Below are 17,472 nucleotides of genomic sequence, written 5' to 3' on the forward strand. Positions count from 1 at the left end.
TGAATGTACCATGGACTGCCAAGAAAACAAACAGATTCATCCTGGAGAGCGTTAAACCAGGCTGCTCCTTGGAGGCAAAGATTCTGGGGCTTCATGTGACATACTTTGGGCATGTTGCAAGGAAAGACAGGTCTTTGGAGAGGGACATCATGCTGGGTAGAGTAGAGGGAAAGCGCAGGAGGGGAAGACCCTCTATGAGGTGGATTGATTCAGTGACTGGGGTAATCGGGATGGGTGTGTCAGAGGCAATGAAACTGGCACAGGATAGAGCAGGGTTTAGGGCTGTTGTACATAGGGTCGCTATGAGTCGCAAACGACTAGATGGCACATAACAACAACAAGAAGAAGTAAGTTATTAAAAAAACTTCTTACCAGGAAATAAAAAAAGGTAATCAAGACATAATTTGTATTCAAAGAACTAGAAAATAAACTCATTACTGGACTTCTCTACAACTTCATCTGCAAACGCTTTATAGGAGAGACTTCTTACAGAGATACCATTTTATTAAGTTCTAATTATTTCATTTAACTCTTAAAACAGCACAATAAAATACATACTATTTTTTCTCACTTTTAGAAGCCCTAGAGGCACAGTGTGTAACTAAGGGCTGCTAACCAAAATGTGGGCAGTTCAAATCTATCACTGCTCCACTGGAGAAAGATGGCAGTCCCCTTACTTGAAAATATACAACCTCAAAAACCCAAGGAGTGTCAATGAATAGAATCCATTTGAGAAAAGTACAAATTTGGTATCCTTAATTTACCAAAAGTAAAATTTAGCTGAGGCCTAACTTAGTTGTGATAACAATTAAAACAGAGACAACACTGAAGTTAACAAGGATCTCATTTATTTGGATTCACAATCAACAGCCATAAAAAGTGAAGAAATCAAACTATGCGTTGGTCAAATCTGCAGTAAAGGATCTCTTTAAAGTGCTAAAATACAAAGATATCATTTTAAAGACTAAAATACTTTCAAAACTAGACTGTTAAGTGCTGTCAAGTCATCCACAACTCATCAATCTTAGGAACAACAGATCTGAACCTTGCCCTGTCCTGCACCATCCTCACCATCCACACTGGTGCTTCATAAATCACTGTGTCAACAATATTTTACTGAAGGTCTCCCTGTCCTTCTCTGATCCTCCACCTTTCTTGGTGTCTTTTTTCAAGGACTGACCTCTCTCCCTGACAATATGCCCCAAAGAAAGTGAGATGAAGTTTTAACATCCTCGCCTCTAAGAAACACTTTGGGTGTACTTCCTCCAGAACAGACTTTTTTAAATGTACAGATTTTATAAAAGGAAAATAAGTTGGCAAGGATGTGGAGACCTATTTTCTGTTAAGAATATAAAATTGTACAATTACTGCAGAAACAGTGTGGCAGTTACTCAAAAACTAAAAACAGAACTACTCTATGACTCAGCTATTCCACTCCTATGTATACATCCAAAGACTTAAGAGTACAAACAGAGACAATAAATGAAGACAAAATAGGAGCTTGGATACATTATGCCTGTAAAACAAGTAAAAGGCAAATGTACAGACTAAAGTTTCTTAGTTCTTACTAGGGTTAGAAAAGGGGAAATTATTCTTTTTAAAAAAAAAAATTATTTTGTGTGTGTGTACCATCAAATCAGATCTGAATGATAAAGGAGGAGATTGTCCCTCCTCCAGCAGAGCATCTGGTGGATTCAAACTGTGCAACTCCGGGATTGCAAGTGCAGCTTCTTGCCACTAGGCCACCAAAGCTCCCTTGGGAAGTTATTCTTTATAGAACAATGGGTGATGGGTAGTCATTGCCTACAATGACCTGAAATATAAACAATCAACTGTAAAAGGTTTAGGATGTGATGCAAGAGCCTTAATTACTTCCCAGCTGTCTTCTGATGGGTGTGGCTTTTAAGAAATAAAAGGGTAAAGGAAGTAGAGAAGGGGTCTTCAGAACCACCAAGAAATAATGGTCAGGAAAGGGACATAGTCTTTGGACCAAGGTCCCTATACTAGGAAGCTTTCTCAACACAATAGGAGGCTAGGGCATGGAAATTGCCAAGAAATACTAAATATCAGTAAAGCAACAAGGAACTCACTCCAGAAAGGACAGCAAGAATGAAAGTCTTTTAGAACTGGCATCCACAATTCTTGAACTGCAAGACAAGTTTCCCTTATTTGCTAAAGCCATCTTGTGGTATTACTGTTTACAGTAGCTTTCTTAAAAATTCTTTTAAAAACTATTTGAAAAAATAATAAAGAAAAAACACCCTATCTTTATGGAATCCAATTTGTAGCACTTTTCAATTATCAAATAGGAAACTTTGAGAACAGTAAGTTTATATTAAAGGGAAAACGAATAAATTTAAAAAAAGGTTAAGTCAAAGAAGCCAAAGACACATAGTGCCACTGAATTATACATGTATAAGCTATTTAGTTGGTGTATGTTTTTTTTTCCTTGTGTAATTATTTCCAATGATAATAAAAAAATAAAAGTGTTTATCTGGTGGCTTAGGGAGCTCTGGTGGCCTAGTGGCAAGAAGCTGTGCTGCAATCCCAAAGGCATGCAGTTCAAGGTCAGATGGGCACTCTCCTGCATGATTAACTGCCTCTGAAAACCCGCTGGAGGGTCAGCGTATAGGTCAGTTCTGACTCTACAGTATATAACAACAATCTGGTGGCTTAGTGGGAAAGAGTTAAGCTACCAAACCCAAAAGTTCATGGTTCAAATCCACCAAGTACTTTGCGGGAGAAACACGGGCAATTTTCTTGCATGTGATTTACGGCCTCTGAAAACCCACTGGAATGTCAGATATGAGTCAGTTGTGACTTGCTGGTACACAACAGCAACATGCTGAAAAAGATGAGCTCTGGTAGCCAACCAACTGGAAGAGACTCCAGTTTGTTTCTTTAAAAAAAACCTAACATGATCCAATAGAGTATGGAAATGATCAAACAATATCATGCACAACTAAAATCTTGCTGTCGTCCTCCGCGATGTGCACTAAACCAGAAGCTGTTTATCTTCCAGAGTCCACCAATGACTTCACAGGACAAAGAGGTGGTACCTCCTGTTGTGTCCTGAACAGAATAGAAAGTGATTGAGTTGGAACTGACTGGATAGCAAGTGTTTAAGTTGAGATACTCAAATTATTCAGGTATTAAAAATATTTAAGTGGTTATGAACTGATGTTAAATCTCTGTGTCTGTCAAACGCTCTCTCATGATCTCAATGTTATCTATAATTTATTCTGATCCATGAGGTCCACTGTCTCGCCACTCAATAAAACAAAAGAAGCTGTTGAGGCCTCCCCTTCATGCTTCCTTTCAGGGAGGGAGGTCGGTCCCTTTGGAAATGTAACTTTTTAATAAACTGATCTTTACTATTTTACCCTCAAAATTAAAACAAAGAGAGAGAGAAGCTGTTGTCCAAACAAAGCAAGAGACAACTGCATGGTTTAAAATCAAGAAAGGAGTGCATCAGAGTTGTATCCTTTCTCCATCTACCTCTATTCAATCTGTATGCTGAGCAAATCTCTAAGAAGCTGGATTCTGTAAGAATGTGGCCTCGGGATCAACTGTGTTATGCAGATGGCACAACTTGCTTGCTCAAAGTGAGGAGGACTTGAAACACTTGGTGCAGAAGGTCAAGAGCTACAACCTTCAATATGGATTGCAACTCAACATCAAGAGACAAAAATCCGCATTGTTAGTGACTTCATCTTATTTGGATCTACAATCAACACCTTTGTTATCCACAATCAGGAGAACAGGAAATGTACTGCACTGACAAAGTCTGTTGTTGGGAACCTCTCCAAATTACTAAGGAAGAACAGTGTCAGTTTAAAGACTAAGATGTACTTGATTCAAGCCACACAATCTTTATTCCATCTACATCACTGTTGTTGTGTGTACTGTAGGGTCAGAACCAACCCACAGCTGATCGATCTTCCTGTGGGTTTTCAGAGGCAGTTAATCACACAGGAGATTGCCCGTCCTTCTCCCTTGGTACTTAATCTACCATGGAAAGGCATCTCTTCTCCAGCCACATTTTTGAGTGCTCACCTTCTGTCATTTTATTTAACAACGTTCTGCTTCTATTCACAAGGGTTTCAGAAGTGGATGGCCAGTCCTCCTTCTTAGTCTTAGTGTGGAAACACCACTGCATCCTGTCCCCTATGGGTGACCCTACTGGAATTTGAAGTATCAGTGACATAGCTTCCAGCATCACAGCAACCTCCTCACAGCTGAGTGGTGGAATTCAGAAATAGAATGACTGCACAGTTCAAAAGATGCAATCAGTGTCATTAAATTAAACACAAAGGAGTTATGCTGTTTTGCCATGTAATTCTAAAAAGAAAAAATTAAGCTTTTGCAACAGTTCAAAATGAATGACCCTAATCATATAAGACATTTGAGAGAACAAATAAACAATTGTTTCAAATGACAAAGGAATAAAGTATTTTAACTATATATCCTTAATGATACATATTCTAAACACATGTGCAAATGCAAAAAAAAAAAGGTATCTTTCTCCAAGATGACACAAAAGTACCTAAGGTAAAATTACACTGTTTCTAAGATTTCCAATATAGAAATAACTCAAAATCTATGTGATAGGTACGATTCTCTCTACATTTATGTGTGAAAATTGTCCCATTTAAAAAAGGAAAATTTTTAAGTCTTTTTAAACCTCAACTGTTTCCACTACATTTTAACTCCCAACTCCCAGAGTAGTTGCTAGGCCAGTACCTTCAGCATCTCCCCATGCACCCCCACCAGACAGCACATCCAGGCTTTCTTGTCTTAGGCCTGCCATTGTCCCTTGTATTGCTTCTGTCCAAGGTGCCTTGCTTCCTTTTCTACCAACTTCCAACCCAAGTGCTTCAAAATTCTTCAAATGGTCTTCTTTAATTGCCCTCAGTCTGTCTCTGTATTTGCAATATGAGCTTAAATCTTTTTAAAATCTTATCAAAGCAGGTGAAAAACTTTTAGAGATGGTCTTAAAAGTGGCTTTATCTCTCTACCACCACAAACCACTCAAGACTATCAACTAATTGTCACGCTACTACATTCTGTATGAGTGGAAAGAGATATGCACAAGCCTACCTGACTATAGGCTGGGATGTCTTTGAACGGTCCATAATCCAGGAGGTCTTCTGAGCGCGTGGGGTTCCCCAGCTTGCTGTAGCTCTCCACGTTCCGGGAGGCAAGTTTCACACGCATAGTTTGTGTCTTTGTTGGATAGGGAGAATAGAAATAATGGTTCCCCTCAAACACTACAAACTGTTTCTCTGACTGAGTGATCTGTGTTGGATAAGGCTGAAGGACATGAGTATAGACTGTTTCCACAACGACAGAAATCTTGGACCCAGGATCAAGAGCAAACGGGAGCTTGACCATGAAGAATTTCCCACTGGAGAAAGAAAACAAAGCAGAAAAATTACAGAAGTAAAAAACAGAGTAAGCAGATCAAAGGCACTGGAAAATTCTGCACCTAAGACATAAGCAGTAACTTTTACGAGATCAATCTTAATATGGTATTTCAGTCATTTAACAAAGGCCATAGTCTTCACAATTGCATGCTATAAGTCAGAGAGCTGAGACAGTGACTCGTGATGATAGTAAGGGAATTGATGCCTTTGAGCTGTGGTGCTGGAAAAGAGTGCTGAATATACTATGGACTGCTAGAACAAACAGGTTTGTCCTATAGAGGATAAAACCAGGCTGCTCCTTGGAGGAAAGGATTCTGAAGTTTTGTCTGACATACTTTGGACATGTTGCAAGGAGGGACGAGTCCATGGAGAGGGACGTCATGCTTGGAAGGGTGGAAGGACAGTGCAGGAGAGGAAGACCCTCTATGAGGTGGGTTGATTGGCTGGGGTAATTGGGATAGGTGTGTTGGAGACAGTGAGATTGACACAAGATAGAGCAGGGTTTAGGGCTCTTGTACATAGGGTCACTATGAGTCGCTAACAACTTGATGGCACATTAACAACAACAACAGTTATTATCAGTGTTATTTATAAGAATAAAAGAGTGTAACCTCCTAAATGTTCAACAAGGAACAGAAAAAACAATCTAGCAGTGTGATCCAATGAAATACTGGTACCCACAAAACTATTTTCTTATCTCCATATATTACGTGGAAAGATGTCCAAGTACAAATAATGGAAATCCATTAACAAATGATACATAAGTGAAGAAAAATATTTCCAAATACCCTTTGCCTGCACCACATTGCCAACATCAATTATTCTTCTTACTTGTTCATGGTCCAGCTTTCACACTGGTATGAAGCAACTGTGGTGTGGACCTTGGTGTAGATGAGGCACACATTAGCCCTCAAAGTGACATCCTTAACCTTCAGCACTTTGAAGAGGTCCTTTGCAGAAGACTCGACCACTGCAATACATTATTTGATATCTTGACTGTTGCTTTCACGAGTATTTTTAATTCAAGCAAATTAAAATCCTTGACAACTTCGATCTTTCCTCTGTCATAAAGCTTACTGGTCCAACAGTGAGGATTTTTCTTTATGTTGCGGTATTTGTGGTAGTGGTGGTGTTGTATGCCATTGACTTTGAATTTACTCAAAGCTGACCATTCAGTGGGTTTTCAGAGACAGAAAATCACACACCCCAATCTTTTCCCGCAATACACACTACTACTATAATCTTTGAGCTTCATCAATAAGTGTTTCAAGTCTTTTTTTTCTCCAAGTCTTCTTTTTATACAAGCCAAGTTGTATCATCTGTTTACTGCAAGTGGCTGATAAGTCTTCCTCGAAATGTGATGTCACATTCTTTTTCACATGGTCCAGCTGGGACTGCGTATTAACTAAATCAATATGTTGAAAAGATACATACCATCGAGTTTATCTTTCCACGTGACTTTTCCAGCCATTACTTGATTTTGCTATGTAGTTGGGCGGAAATATGTGAATGGGGCACGTTAGCTTATCCACAAGGGAATAGCTATCTACCATTCCACAATGGTATCGACCAGTCTCACAAACTACAAGAGGACTGGCTAGTCTCGCCAATAAATTGAATAGCTCTAACCAGAAGAAAGAGAATCCTTCCCAGCCAGAGAAGAAAAGAGACCTTCTCCACCACAGCTGGAACAGCACCAGCAGGCAAATGGAGAATTGGTATGAGATGAGACTTGGGAGGCGGGGAGGCCAATGTTGGCATGTCTGAGAACTTCATTGGATAATTAGGGAGAAACATTATTGGCAGGACTAGAAACTTGGGAACTCCGCAAGGCTTGAGGTTGAGATGCCTGTGGGTGGTGTCTATCTTGGGAGCTGTCTTCACAGTATTCTGTTATTAATCTAAATTATAATCTTTTGGCTTCCCCAATATGGTTCTGTGTGGTCTGTGAGCTGTAAGATCGGATTTTGGACACACTAAAGCAGTTAAGATTGGTGTTGAGATGAGTAGAAAAAAGGTATGGGAGCAGGAGGGACATATCTGACCTCATGGGATTTGGTTCTGTGATTAATGCTGTGGATGCAGAGTTCCCCCTGTGAAGTTGGTACTTTATTATTTATTAATAACATAAATATGAAGTTGATAAATGTATTAACCGTATTTATTACAATCTACAGTTAAATGCTTTCCCCTAAGATGATAAAACACAAGTAAATATATTTCTAGTATTTTCTGCTTTTAGTCAGGATCCATGTGACACAGTAACGCTTCTTGTTTACTGTGCTATTCTGAATCCAGCTAGAGTTTCCAGCAGTCCCATATTGATATTATCACTCCAGCCACTTCCCCCTCCCTCCATAATCTTCAGGAAGATTTTACTTGAGTGTTGATATTTTATAATTTCTACCTTCTGTTGGAGTACAGTTCTTTTGGAATAGACACTCTTCCAGTCGGTTCTCTTCCAAATTTCTGGATACAAACAAGTGATCCCGTCTAGGACTGCGTCTGTTGAAATATTTTTAGTCCATCCATTCCTGGAGTCTTGTTTTTAGCCAATCCCATCAGCACAACTTAGATGTCTTCTTCAATAACACTGATTATTGAGACCTGCTACCTCCAGAAATGGTTTGGTGTGGACCAACTCCTTTTGGTTTCCTGAGTATGTATTTCCTCCACCTTCTTTTTTTTTTTTTAATTTTTATTTATTTATTCTTTTTATGTGTGTACCATCAAATTGGATCTGACTGGTACAGGAGGCGATTGTTCCTCCTTCTTCAGCAGAGCATCTGGTGGATTTGAACCGTGCACCTCTGGGATTGCAGTGCAGTTTTCTGCCACTAGGTCACCAGAGCTCGCCATTTCCTCCACCTTCTTTTGATGCTTCTTTCTGTGTCATTCAAGATTGTGTCCACAGAATCCTTTAGTCTTGCAACTCAAGGCTTCAATCTTTTTTCTTCAGTTCTTTTAGCTTCAGAATACAGAGAATACTTTTTCCTTTTGGTTTTCTAACTCCAAGTTTTTGCATTTTCATTCTTTTTAATAGGTCTGCATATAATCATTCAAATACATTATGCTTTCTTCATCTATATCGCATTTTATATAATCATTCACTTAACATATATATACGTGATCATTCACTTTTATACTCTCATGTGTATACTTTCATGTAAGTTTTATTTTTCATAATTATTAATCTATGACTTCTATTGCCCTGTGTCATCAAGAACCCACTGCAACTTTCTTGTCTTCAGTCCCTTTCCCCTATTGAACAGTCATCTTGTTCCTATTTGCTAACTGCAATACCATGTTGTTGTTGTCTCTGAGTCAAGCACAACTCATAGCAACTCTATGAACAAAAGGCCTGAAGCCCCTCTACAACTATTGACATTTATCAAAGTTCATAGTTTCCAGAGGCATGCTGTTTAGGAAGTGGATACTACTTCCTGCTTCCAAAAATTGTCATATAATGTTATTGGTTGAGTCACCTGCAGTGTATAGTGACCCTCTGTACAGTAGCTCTGAGCCCTTCCCTATCCTGAGCCAGTCTCAATAATTCTGACACACCAACCCCTATCATCCCAGTTACTGTATCAATCCATCTTATCCAGGGTCTTGCTCTCCTGCGCTGTCCATCCATCTTTCCAAATTTGATGTCCTTCTCCAAGGCCCGATGTCTCCTGGCCATGTGCCCAATGTGAGGCAGAGCTTTAAAATCCTAGCCTCCAAGGAGAGACTTGGTTTAACCATCTCCAAGACAGATCAAGGAGGAGAAAAAGTTGTTAAGAAGAAATTAACAACTGGTACATGGAATGTGAGAAGCATGAATATAAGAAAACGGGACACTGTAAAGAAAGAAATGGAATGCATAAACTTTGTTATATCGGTATTAGTGAAATGAGATGGATTGGCATGGGACATTTTTAATCTCAAGATCATATGATCTATTATGGTGAGGATGAAAAGGTGAGAAAAAACAGGATTACTTTCATAGTTTAAAAAAGTCACTTCTAGATCCATCTTGAAATACAATATTGTTGAGTGACAGGATAATATCCATACACATACAAGGAAGACCTGTCCAATTTATGTACCTACAATCACAGCCAAAGAGGAGGAAACAGATGATTTCTATCAACTGTTGCAGTCAGAAATCAATCATGTATCCAAGATGCTTTAATAATAATGGGTGACTAGGATGCAAACACTGGGAATCAGGAAGATGGATCAGTTGTCAGAAAATATGAACTTGGTAACAGAAATAAGGCTGGGGATAGAATGATAGAATTCTGTACAATGATCTATTCACAGCAATAACCATACTGTTATTTCTAGTCTTCCCAGGTTGATCTTCCCCTATCCTGACCTCTGTAGCATTCACTGTCTTCTCATTCTGTTTCTGTTCTCCTTCCCATCCACCTCCCTTATCCTGAAAACCGTCAGTTTCCCTCTTTTCACAGTAGCAGTTTTGCACTTTTCAGTTTTATAGCTTGATTTATCTTCTTGGGTTGCGCTTTGAAAATTTCTTCCATTCACTTTAATTTCTCTACTTTCCAAAGTGAGTTTCAGTGTTTCTTTTGACATTCATTTTGGTCTTTTCTTTCTTTCCTGTCTTCTTAATAGTTTTTCAAATGTCTACCAACACAGTGTTTGGTAGCGCTCCCAGTTTAAGACAGGTTTGGAAGCAGGAGTGGCATTCACTTCCTACACATGCCTCTGGAAACTATGAACTTGGAGAAATGATGATAGTTATAGAAAGGCTTCAGGCCTTTTGCTCATAGGGTCACTATGAGTCTTGCTCAATTCAATGGCAATCAACAACAACTTAATGATCTTCAAGTATGCTGTTCTGATGTCATTCCACAGCTCATCTCGTCTTCGGTCTTTAGTATTCAATGCACCTAATCAATTCTTAGAGATGCTTTTTGAAAATTCAAGTAGGATAAACTCAAGGGCATATTTTTATTCTCACACTTTTTTTATTTTTTTCATCTTCAACTTGAATATGCATATGAGCAATAGAGGGACTGTTCCACAGTTAATTCCCAAACTTGTTCTGACCAATGATATTTAGCTGTTATGTCATCTCTTTCTACAAATGCAGTCACTTTCATTTCTTTATATTATATATGGTAATGTCTATGTGTACAGTTGGTCATGCTTTTTAAAAAGGAATTTGCAGTGATTAAGTCATTAATTCTATAAAATTTTATCATGTAAAATGATAAAACCTCACTTCTATCACCAATTTGTACTTTCCAACCACCAACCCTCCTATACTTCCAACTTCCACATTCAACAATGCTTGATCCATTTCAGTATGTAGAAATTAGTCATCTTTGGCTTTATTCTTTGGCAAGTACGTTTGAGTAGTTGTAGTAATGCACTATATCACCAGGGCTTCTTGGTTTTAGCACTGGACCTCCCTATTAGTAACAATCAAAAATGTCATTAGATGTGGTCAAATGTCCCTTGGGAGCAAAATCTCTTCTCCCTTCTAGGAAGAACTACTGAAATAAAAATAACTCTTCTTCTTACATCAAAGACTTATTAAACTAATACTTGAGTACTTGATATATTATTAGGGATAAGATCAGATATTCTGGCCTAACTTATGAGTAAGAGAATAAAGACCGGCATCAACTCAAGCTTGATTCCTACGAGCTGGAGGTCCGACATATTTCTCCTTGTCAATCTTTTTTACTAATTCTGACAACAGCCATCCTTCTCATAGGCACTCCATTCTGCCAAGAAGTCTCCTGCCCAAAGGTGCTCAGCTACCTTACTCCCTAGGCTGACAAGACCACTGTAGCCACCTTGCTCCATGGGCCAAGAAGCCCACCATGCCATCTCACACCAGTATCCTAGTTCTGCTGCAGCTGTTATTCTGCTGCTGGGATTGCTCTCATGTCTCAACATCTCCAACACTGCAGCTCTTGAAGAGGTTGTCACCAGAAACTACACATCCAAAGAATGCTCCTTGTTCTTCTTGATGGCAACAAGGTCCTCTCTCAATCGGTGAATGGTTCTTTTTAAAAGTCTAGCAGTTGCAAAACTGATTCTCTCTGTGGACCACAGACACTTTATAAACATAGCTGCACCCTCACACCAATTCAATATAGCTTGTTTGAATCCAAACCCTACAGACATTCCACATATTATTTGCACAGTTCCACTCAATCATTTTATGGGTATTACAAGTCCATGGTAAGACCATTTGAACACAATGCACTGCACCACAATACATGCATACAGATACTGATAAAAGAAGCTGGGGGGGGGGGGAAGAAGCAGCAACAGCTAGGAGATGAGATATATAAAAAAAATTTTTATAATTCTTTCAGCTATTTGTGCTTTAAAAAAATGATCCTTAATAAAGTATCCTAAAATAAGTACTTAGTAGTGACAAGACATTTGTTAGATGTTTTCATTAGAGTGGACATAAGACAAGTAACCACACAAAACAAAAACAAAAAATTGTTGAGTCAATGCCATCTGTTTCAGAACAGAACAAGGACCCCATAGGATTTTCAAAAGCTGATTCGCTGAAAGTAGATTTTCAGGTCTTTCTCTCAAGGTGCTTCTGCATGGATTCACCCCTTTAAGGTTTTAGTTAACAGCCAAGCATATTAACCATTTAGACGTTACCTGTTTAGGGTCACCAAGTTTCAGAACTGCTACAAAGACAATGGTTAACTGATACTTCCTGCACAACTCTACCTTAAGATTCTAACCCTAATAATATAAAAAGCGGCAAGTTTAAATATACATATCTTGGCTGTTTGTTAGCTTACTTACCTTTTACCTTTAATTTTGGTTTCTCGTATTTCTAAATTGTCCTCTTCCTCATCTTCTCCTTTTACCTAAAACAAAGCAGTTTATTCTATTTTTAATGTCTTTTGGCATTTAAATTCGGAATGAACAATTAATCAACTGCCTCAGTATGTCTATATTATCTATGTAAACAACCCATTTGCCCCTTTTAAAAAAATCTATATAATTAGCTTAATTTACATTATATTTTGTTCATATATATTGTGAGGGCATATTTTCCCCTTAAAATTATCTTTCTACTCACACTTTTTAAAGATTGCTTTAGTAATAATTTTTCATTCAAACAAAAACATTGTAATGACTTACCTTTATACTAAATAAGTTATAGTTGTTGTTGTTGTTATGTGCCATCGAGTTGCTTGCAACTCATAGCAACCCTATGTACAAGAGCCCTAAACATCGCTCTATCCTGTGCCAACCCCACCATCTCAAACACACTCATTCCCACCACTCCACTCACAGAATCAATCCATCTCATCGAGAGTCTTCCTCTCCTGCGCCGTCCCTCCACTCTCCCAAACATAATGTCCCTCTCCAAGGACCAGTCCCTCCTTGCAACATGCCCAAAGTATGTCAGACGAAGCTTCAGAATCCTTGACTCCAGGGAACATTCTGGCTTCACCCTCTCCAGGATAAACCTGTTTGTTTTCCTAACAGTCCATGGTATATTCAACACTCTTCTCCAGCACCACAACTCAAAGGCATCAGTTCTCTTCCTATCCCAATTCACTGTCCAACTCTCCAATGCATAGCACGTAATTGCAAAGACTATAACCTGGATCAGGTGCACCTTAGTCTCCAGCCTGACGTCATTGCTTTTCAGTACTCTTGAGAGGTCCCTCACAGCTGACTTTCCCAATGCAATTCATCTCTTGATTTCCTGGCTACTGCTACCAAGAGTGTTGACTGTGGGACCAAGAAAACTAAAACTGTTAACTACCTCAATCTCTTCACCATCCATACTGATGCTGCCAATTGGCCCAGTAGTGAGAATCTTTGTTTTCTTGATATTGAGCTTCAATCCATATTGAAGACTGCAGTCCTTGACCTTCTGCAGCAAGTGCTTCAGGTCCTCCTCAGTTTCAGCAAGCAGCGTTGTGTCATCTGCATAATGCAGGTTGTTGATGAATCTTCCACCAATCTTCATGCCACATTCCTCCTCGTACAGCCAGCCCAGCTTCTCAGATGATCTGTTCTGCACACAGATTGAAAAGGTATGGACACAAAACACATCCCTGACGGACCCCGTTCTTGATTTTGAACCATCCAGTGTCTCCCTGCTCTGTTCTGACGACTGCCTCTCGGTCCAAGTATAGGTTTCACATTAGCACAAATGTTCTGAAATTCCCATTCTTCTCAGAGTCAGCCATAGCTTGTTGTGATCCACACAGTCAAAAGCCTTTGCATAGTCAATGAAGCACAGATAGACATTCTTCTGTATTCTCTGCTTTATGCCAAGATTCATCTAACATTAGGTATAATATCCCTAGTTATAGAAGTTTAACAAATATATAACATTTTCCTGAGTGAACAAATACACAAATATTACACTTTCAAGTACAACTGCCAAAGGCTTCATATTTCCTAATTCTCAAGTCAGATGTTACCGCATCTGCACAAAGTTTAAGTCTCTACTGATATATGTTTCTTTTTAAGGACTGGTTGCTAGGTTCTCATTTTTCATCTTTAATTAATTTATTGTTCCAACATTGCACCATTACAAAGCAAATCTCCTTGATGCTACTAGTTACCAGTGTGATTGATGGGTATTTTTCCTAAATTGTTTTCCTCATTTGTATTCAAATATGCATAGAAAATAAATATAGCATTGTTTACTGATCTTTTTTTTTCCACCAACATTTGCTTCAAGTTTTAATTAGTACTATCATTTGAAAGACAGAAAGAATGCTGAGTGTCAGAGAAAACTGTCTCACTAATATTCCATTAGTTGTGTTACACTGATAAAGGAAGCAGCGGGAAAGAGTTGATGAGCCAGAGTTTCAGAGCATGAGAAGTCTTTGGGTATCAGCAATCTCCAGCGTTAAGAGCACATTAACGTTCTAGTGGACTCACGCAGAGGACACAGTCGTCCAGCACCCAGCACCCCTTCAGCACTGAGGAATTTATTCTTCTGTTTACTGATACTCTAGAGAGATCAAAACTGATTTTACTAGCACAAAAGAAGTAACAGTGTCAAAAATCCTTGGGGAGAAGGAAAGTCATTACTTGACACATTACCTTGTTCTCATAATGTACTGCAATAAGATGTATACCTAGGGAAAGGAGACTAACTTCCACAAGCTTCAGAATCTTTTTGAGAACATCTTATATCACAATAATGAGGAATCTATTATATGACAAACCACCAGTCTTTTTCCCAACCAAACTCACTCACTCACATGCATATGTGCACATTCTCACACAAAATCTTAGAGCAACCTTTCAAGACTACAGCAGTGATTTTTCATGGGGATACAAAAAGCTGTAATGATAATTTTAAATATTTCAAAACATCTAAAAGTACTATCCTTAATAAAGTTTTTACAAGCTAAAAACGAATCACTTTCATTATGTCGACCAGAAGCTTCCCACAGAAGTATACACACTTATCAGAAACTCCCAATTTTCAACTACCTGATTATTTTCTTTTAAAAATTACTTAAAAATTAGGTAATATTTACTTCCTGATAATTTTCAATGAAGATACAAGGAAGCTGAAAAAAAAATTAGGTAATATTAAAATAGAGAATCCAAATGAGAGAAAAAGGAATAAAATGAGTTCTTGGTTGTAAAAAGGTAACATGGATTCCTAAATCAATAATCACAATGGCGTCTCTAGAAAGCTGTGAAGCTAATAATCCAAAAGCCACACCTTTCTGGCAGTTCTACCAAATTCTCCAAGGGAGAAACATAGGCAATTTCCTCCCATGCAGTTTACTGCTTCATGCTTCAGTCTGTGAAGAGCCCGTTGCAGCTCAAGATCAATGAGGGTGAAAATCTTTACTAAGGCAGACTGTAGTCTCTCTCCCACAGTACAACAGCCGGTAAGTTTGAATCACCTATTAGTTAAACCAAGCAGTTAATCAATGATCAACTATGGCTCTTTTGCTATTTGGACAGAGTACGCATAAAGTAGCACAATATCCATTAAGTCCCTCCTGGGATTCAAAATTAACAGATAAATAAATGATTTTTAAGAAACCTTGTGACCTTATGGCTTCAATACAACCCTCTCGCAATCCTCAAAGACGGAAGAAGTAAATGAAGACCAGTTTGAAATCAACCATAATTTTAAGATCTGACTTCGCATTTTATTATAAAGTCTGTACATTTTCTCTTTCTTTTTGTTAACCTCCCTGAGAATTATACCTGCACTCAGAGGTTTGTTAGCAGGATTAAGGTTACTGAGAAAGAAAGCATATGTGATGCAAATTCTCAATAAGAAGAGTACTCAAGCCATGGACTGCCCAAAGAATATTTGTTATTTTATCTTGTTTTATAGAAAATGCTTCGTGTAGGGGAGGAGGATGAGACTTCATCTTACCTTCTTTGGGCAAGTGGTCAGGCTTTTTAAGGGTCAAGGGTTCGAAGAGGGGAAAGACCCTCAAGGTGATGGACTAACACAGTGGCTGCAACTGCGGGCTCAACACAGCTCACACTGGGAGGACAGCCCAGGATCAGGCAGTGTTTCCTCTTGGGAACACAAACTTAACTCCACAGCACCTGACGACCCAACAACTGTGAATCGTCAGTGTCTCTTGTGCTCTATCCATACAGTGAACAGCCTGACTCAACTACGACCAGATTTAACATTCAAAATAGTCAAAAGTAACAGAAAAAAACTAAACGGAAGTTCCGCTTCATCCGTCCACAAGCCTTTGACTAAAACTGATCATTTCATGATGGACACGGCATGAAAGGGAATGAGTAGTCATTTCAGAAACCACACTACCCATAAATCCACCTTTATAGCTTACAGGAAACAGACACTGTAATGACTAGTCTGTTCTGAGCAAGTAACTGTTAATCATTTAATGGGGGTTATTTAATGAAAATAATAATAATTTAATGAAAATAATAATGGAAAGCAAACTGCGTGCGTGTGTTCTCAAAGGCAACATTTTCAGAAGTATAAAAAAGTGTTGACTGAAATACTTGCAAATGCATAGGTTAAATCTTTAAGCCGCTCGCTATCGGGTGTAAAGAACGAGAAGCCGTAAGTAGAAGAGATTTTACCTTTCTGCACAGTATGAAAAAGAATGTTTTGTGATTTTAAAACCACTTTTCATTTAGACAAACACGTGTCATGTTAACAAGGCTTTCTAGCAACTCCACTGGATTGCAGCGGGCAATGCCTAGAAAGCAGCAAATCAAGGATGTGCACGTCTTCGTCCTCCAGCTCCGGGACGGCTATGAGCTGGGGAAGGGGGTCCGAGCACGGACACCGCGTGAAGCACGCGTCCCGAGGCCCCACTCGGCGTGGCGGGCAGAGCGCGGAAGGCAGGCTCGCAGCCCAGCAGCCGGGACTCGCCCACGTGAGCGCCGCCTAAGCTCCAAGCTGACGTGTCCGCAGCGGCGAGGAGTGCGGCGGAGCTCCCGCCCCTCGCCCCGAGAGCCTCCGTGCGCCGCCTTCCGCGTCCCCCAGGCCGGGTTGCTCAGCGCCCCGTACGACTGCAGGCCCCTGCGGCGGAGCCCCGCCGGCCCGCACTCACCTGCACCCCGAGATGCGCCAGCCGGGCCTCGAGTTCAGGCTCCAGAGCCAGCAGGAAGGAGGAGGTGCGGGATGAGGAGCCGCCGCTCGGGTTAGCCAGGACCACTTCGGCCGTAACCTTGGCCAGGTGGCTGCTCAGGTCCACCGTGCGCTTCACGTCCTCGTTGACCAGCGGCAGTACTTCCGAGGAGGCGCTGCTCATTGCCGGGGCCGAAGCCCCGAGCAGCAGCAGCATCAAGCACAGGCAGGCAGGGAGCACCTCCATGTCCACCACGGAGCTGAGCAGCAGGCCCGGCCCAGCGCCGTCGCCGACCCGCCCCCTGCCACCAAGAAGCTGCTCATTGGGTCCAGGCTGGCGCCACAAGATGGCGGCACCCAGAGAGAAGGCCCCTCAAGTCTCCATGGCAACCGGGCGGCCCACTGGGCGCCTGACTGGAAACATACTAGCGCTCCGTTTTGCAAATCTTTTCTTTGCAGAGCAGTTATCACCCTTGCCCCAGTAAG

The 17,472-nt window shown here is 40.1% G+C and overlaps 1 protein-coding gene across 1 annotated transcript in view; it reads right to left on the minus strand.

The window, feature by feature from the left end:
* Positions 1-17,248, minus strand: part of RPN1 (ribophorin I) — a 31,744-nt gene extending 14,496 nt beyond the window's left edge. The window contains exons 1-3 of the mRNA XM_006895181.1: positions 16,970-17,248; positions 12,222-12,286; positions 5,101-5,407 (exon numbers count right to left, since the gene is read on the minus strand). Of these exons, the coding sequence (XP_006895243.1) occupies positions 5,101-5,407; positions 12,222-12,286; positions 16,970-17,233 (636 nt within the window). The 5' untranslated portion in view covers positions 17,234-17,248. The remainder of the gene's footprint in view (positions 1-5,100; positions 5,408-12,221; positions 12,287-16,969) is intronic.
* Between the last annotated feature and the right edge of the window lie 224 nt (positions 17,249-17,472).

The sequence above is a fragment of the Elephantulus edwardii genome, unplaced genomic scaffold (assembly GCF_000299155.1).
Source record: "Elephantulus edwardii isolate Elephantulus edwardi_28Jun2011 unplaced genomic scaffold, EleEdw1.0 scaffold00161, whole genome shotgun sequence".
Classification (NCBI taxonomy): domain Eukaryota; kingdom Metazoa; phylum Chordata; class Mammalia; order Macroscelidea; family Macroscelididae; genus Elephantulus; species Elephantulus edwardii.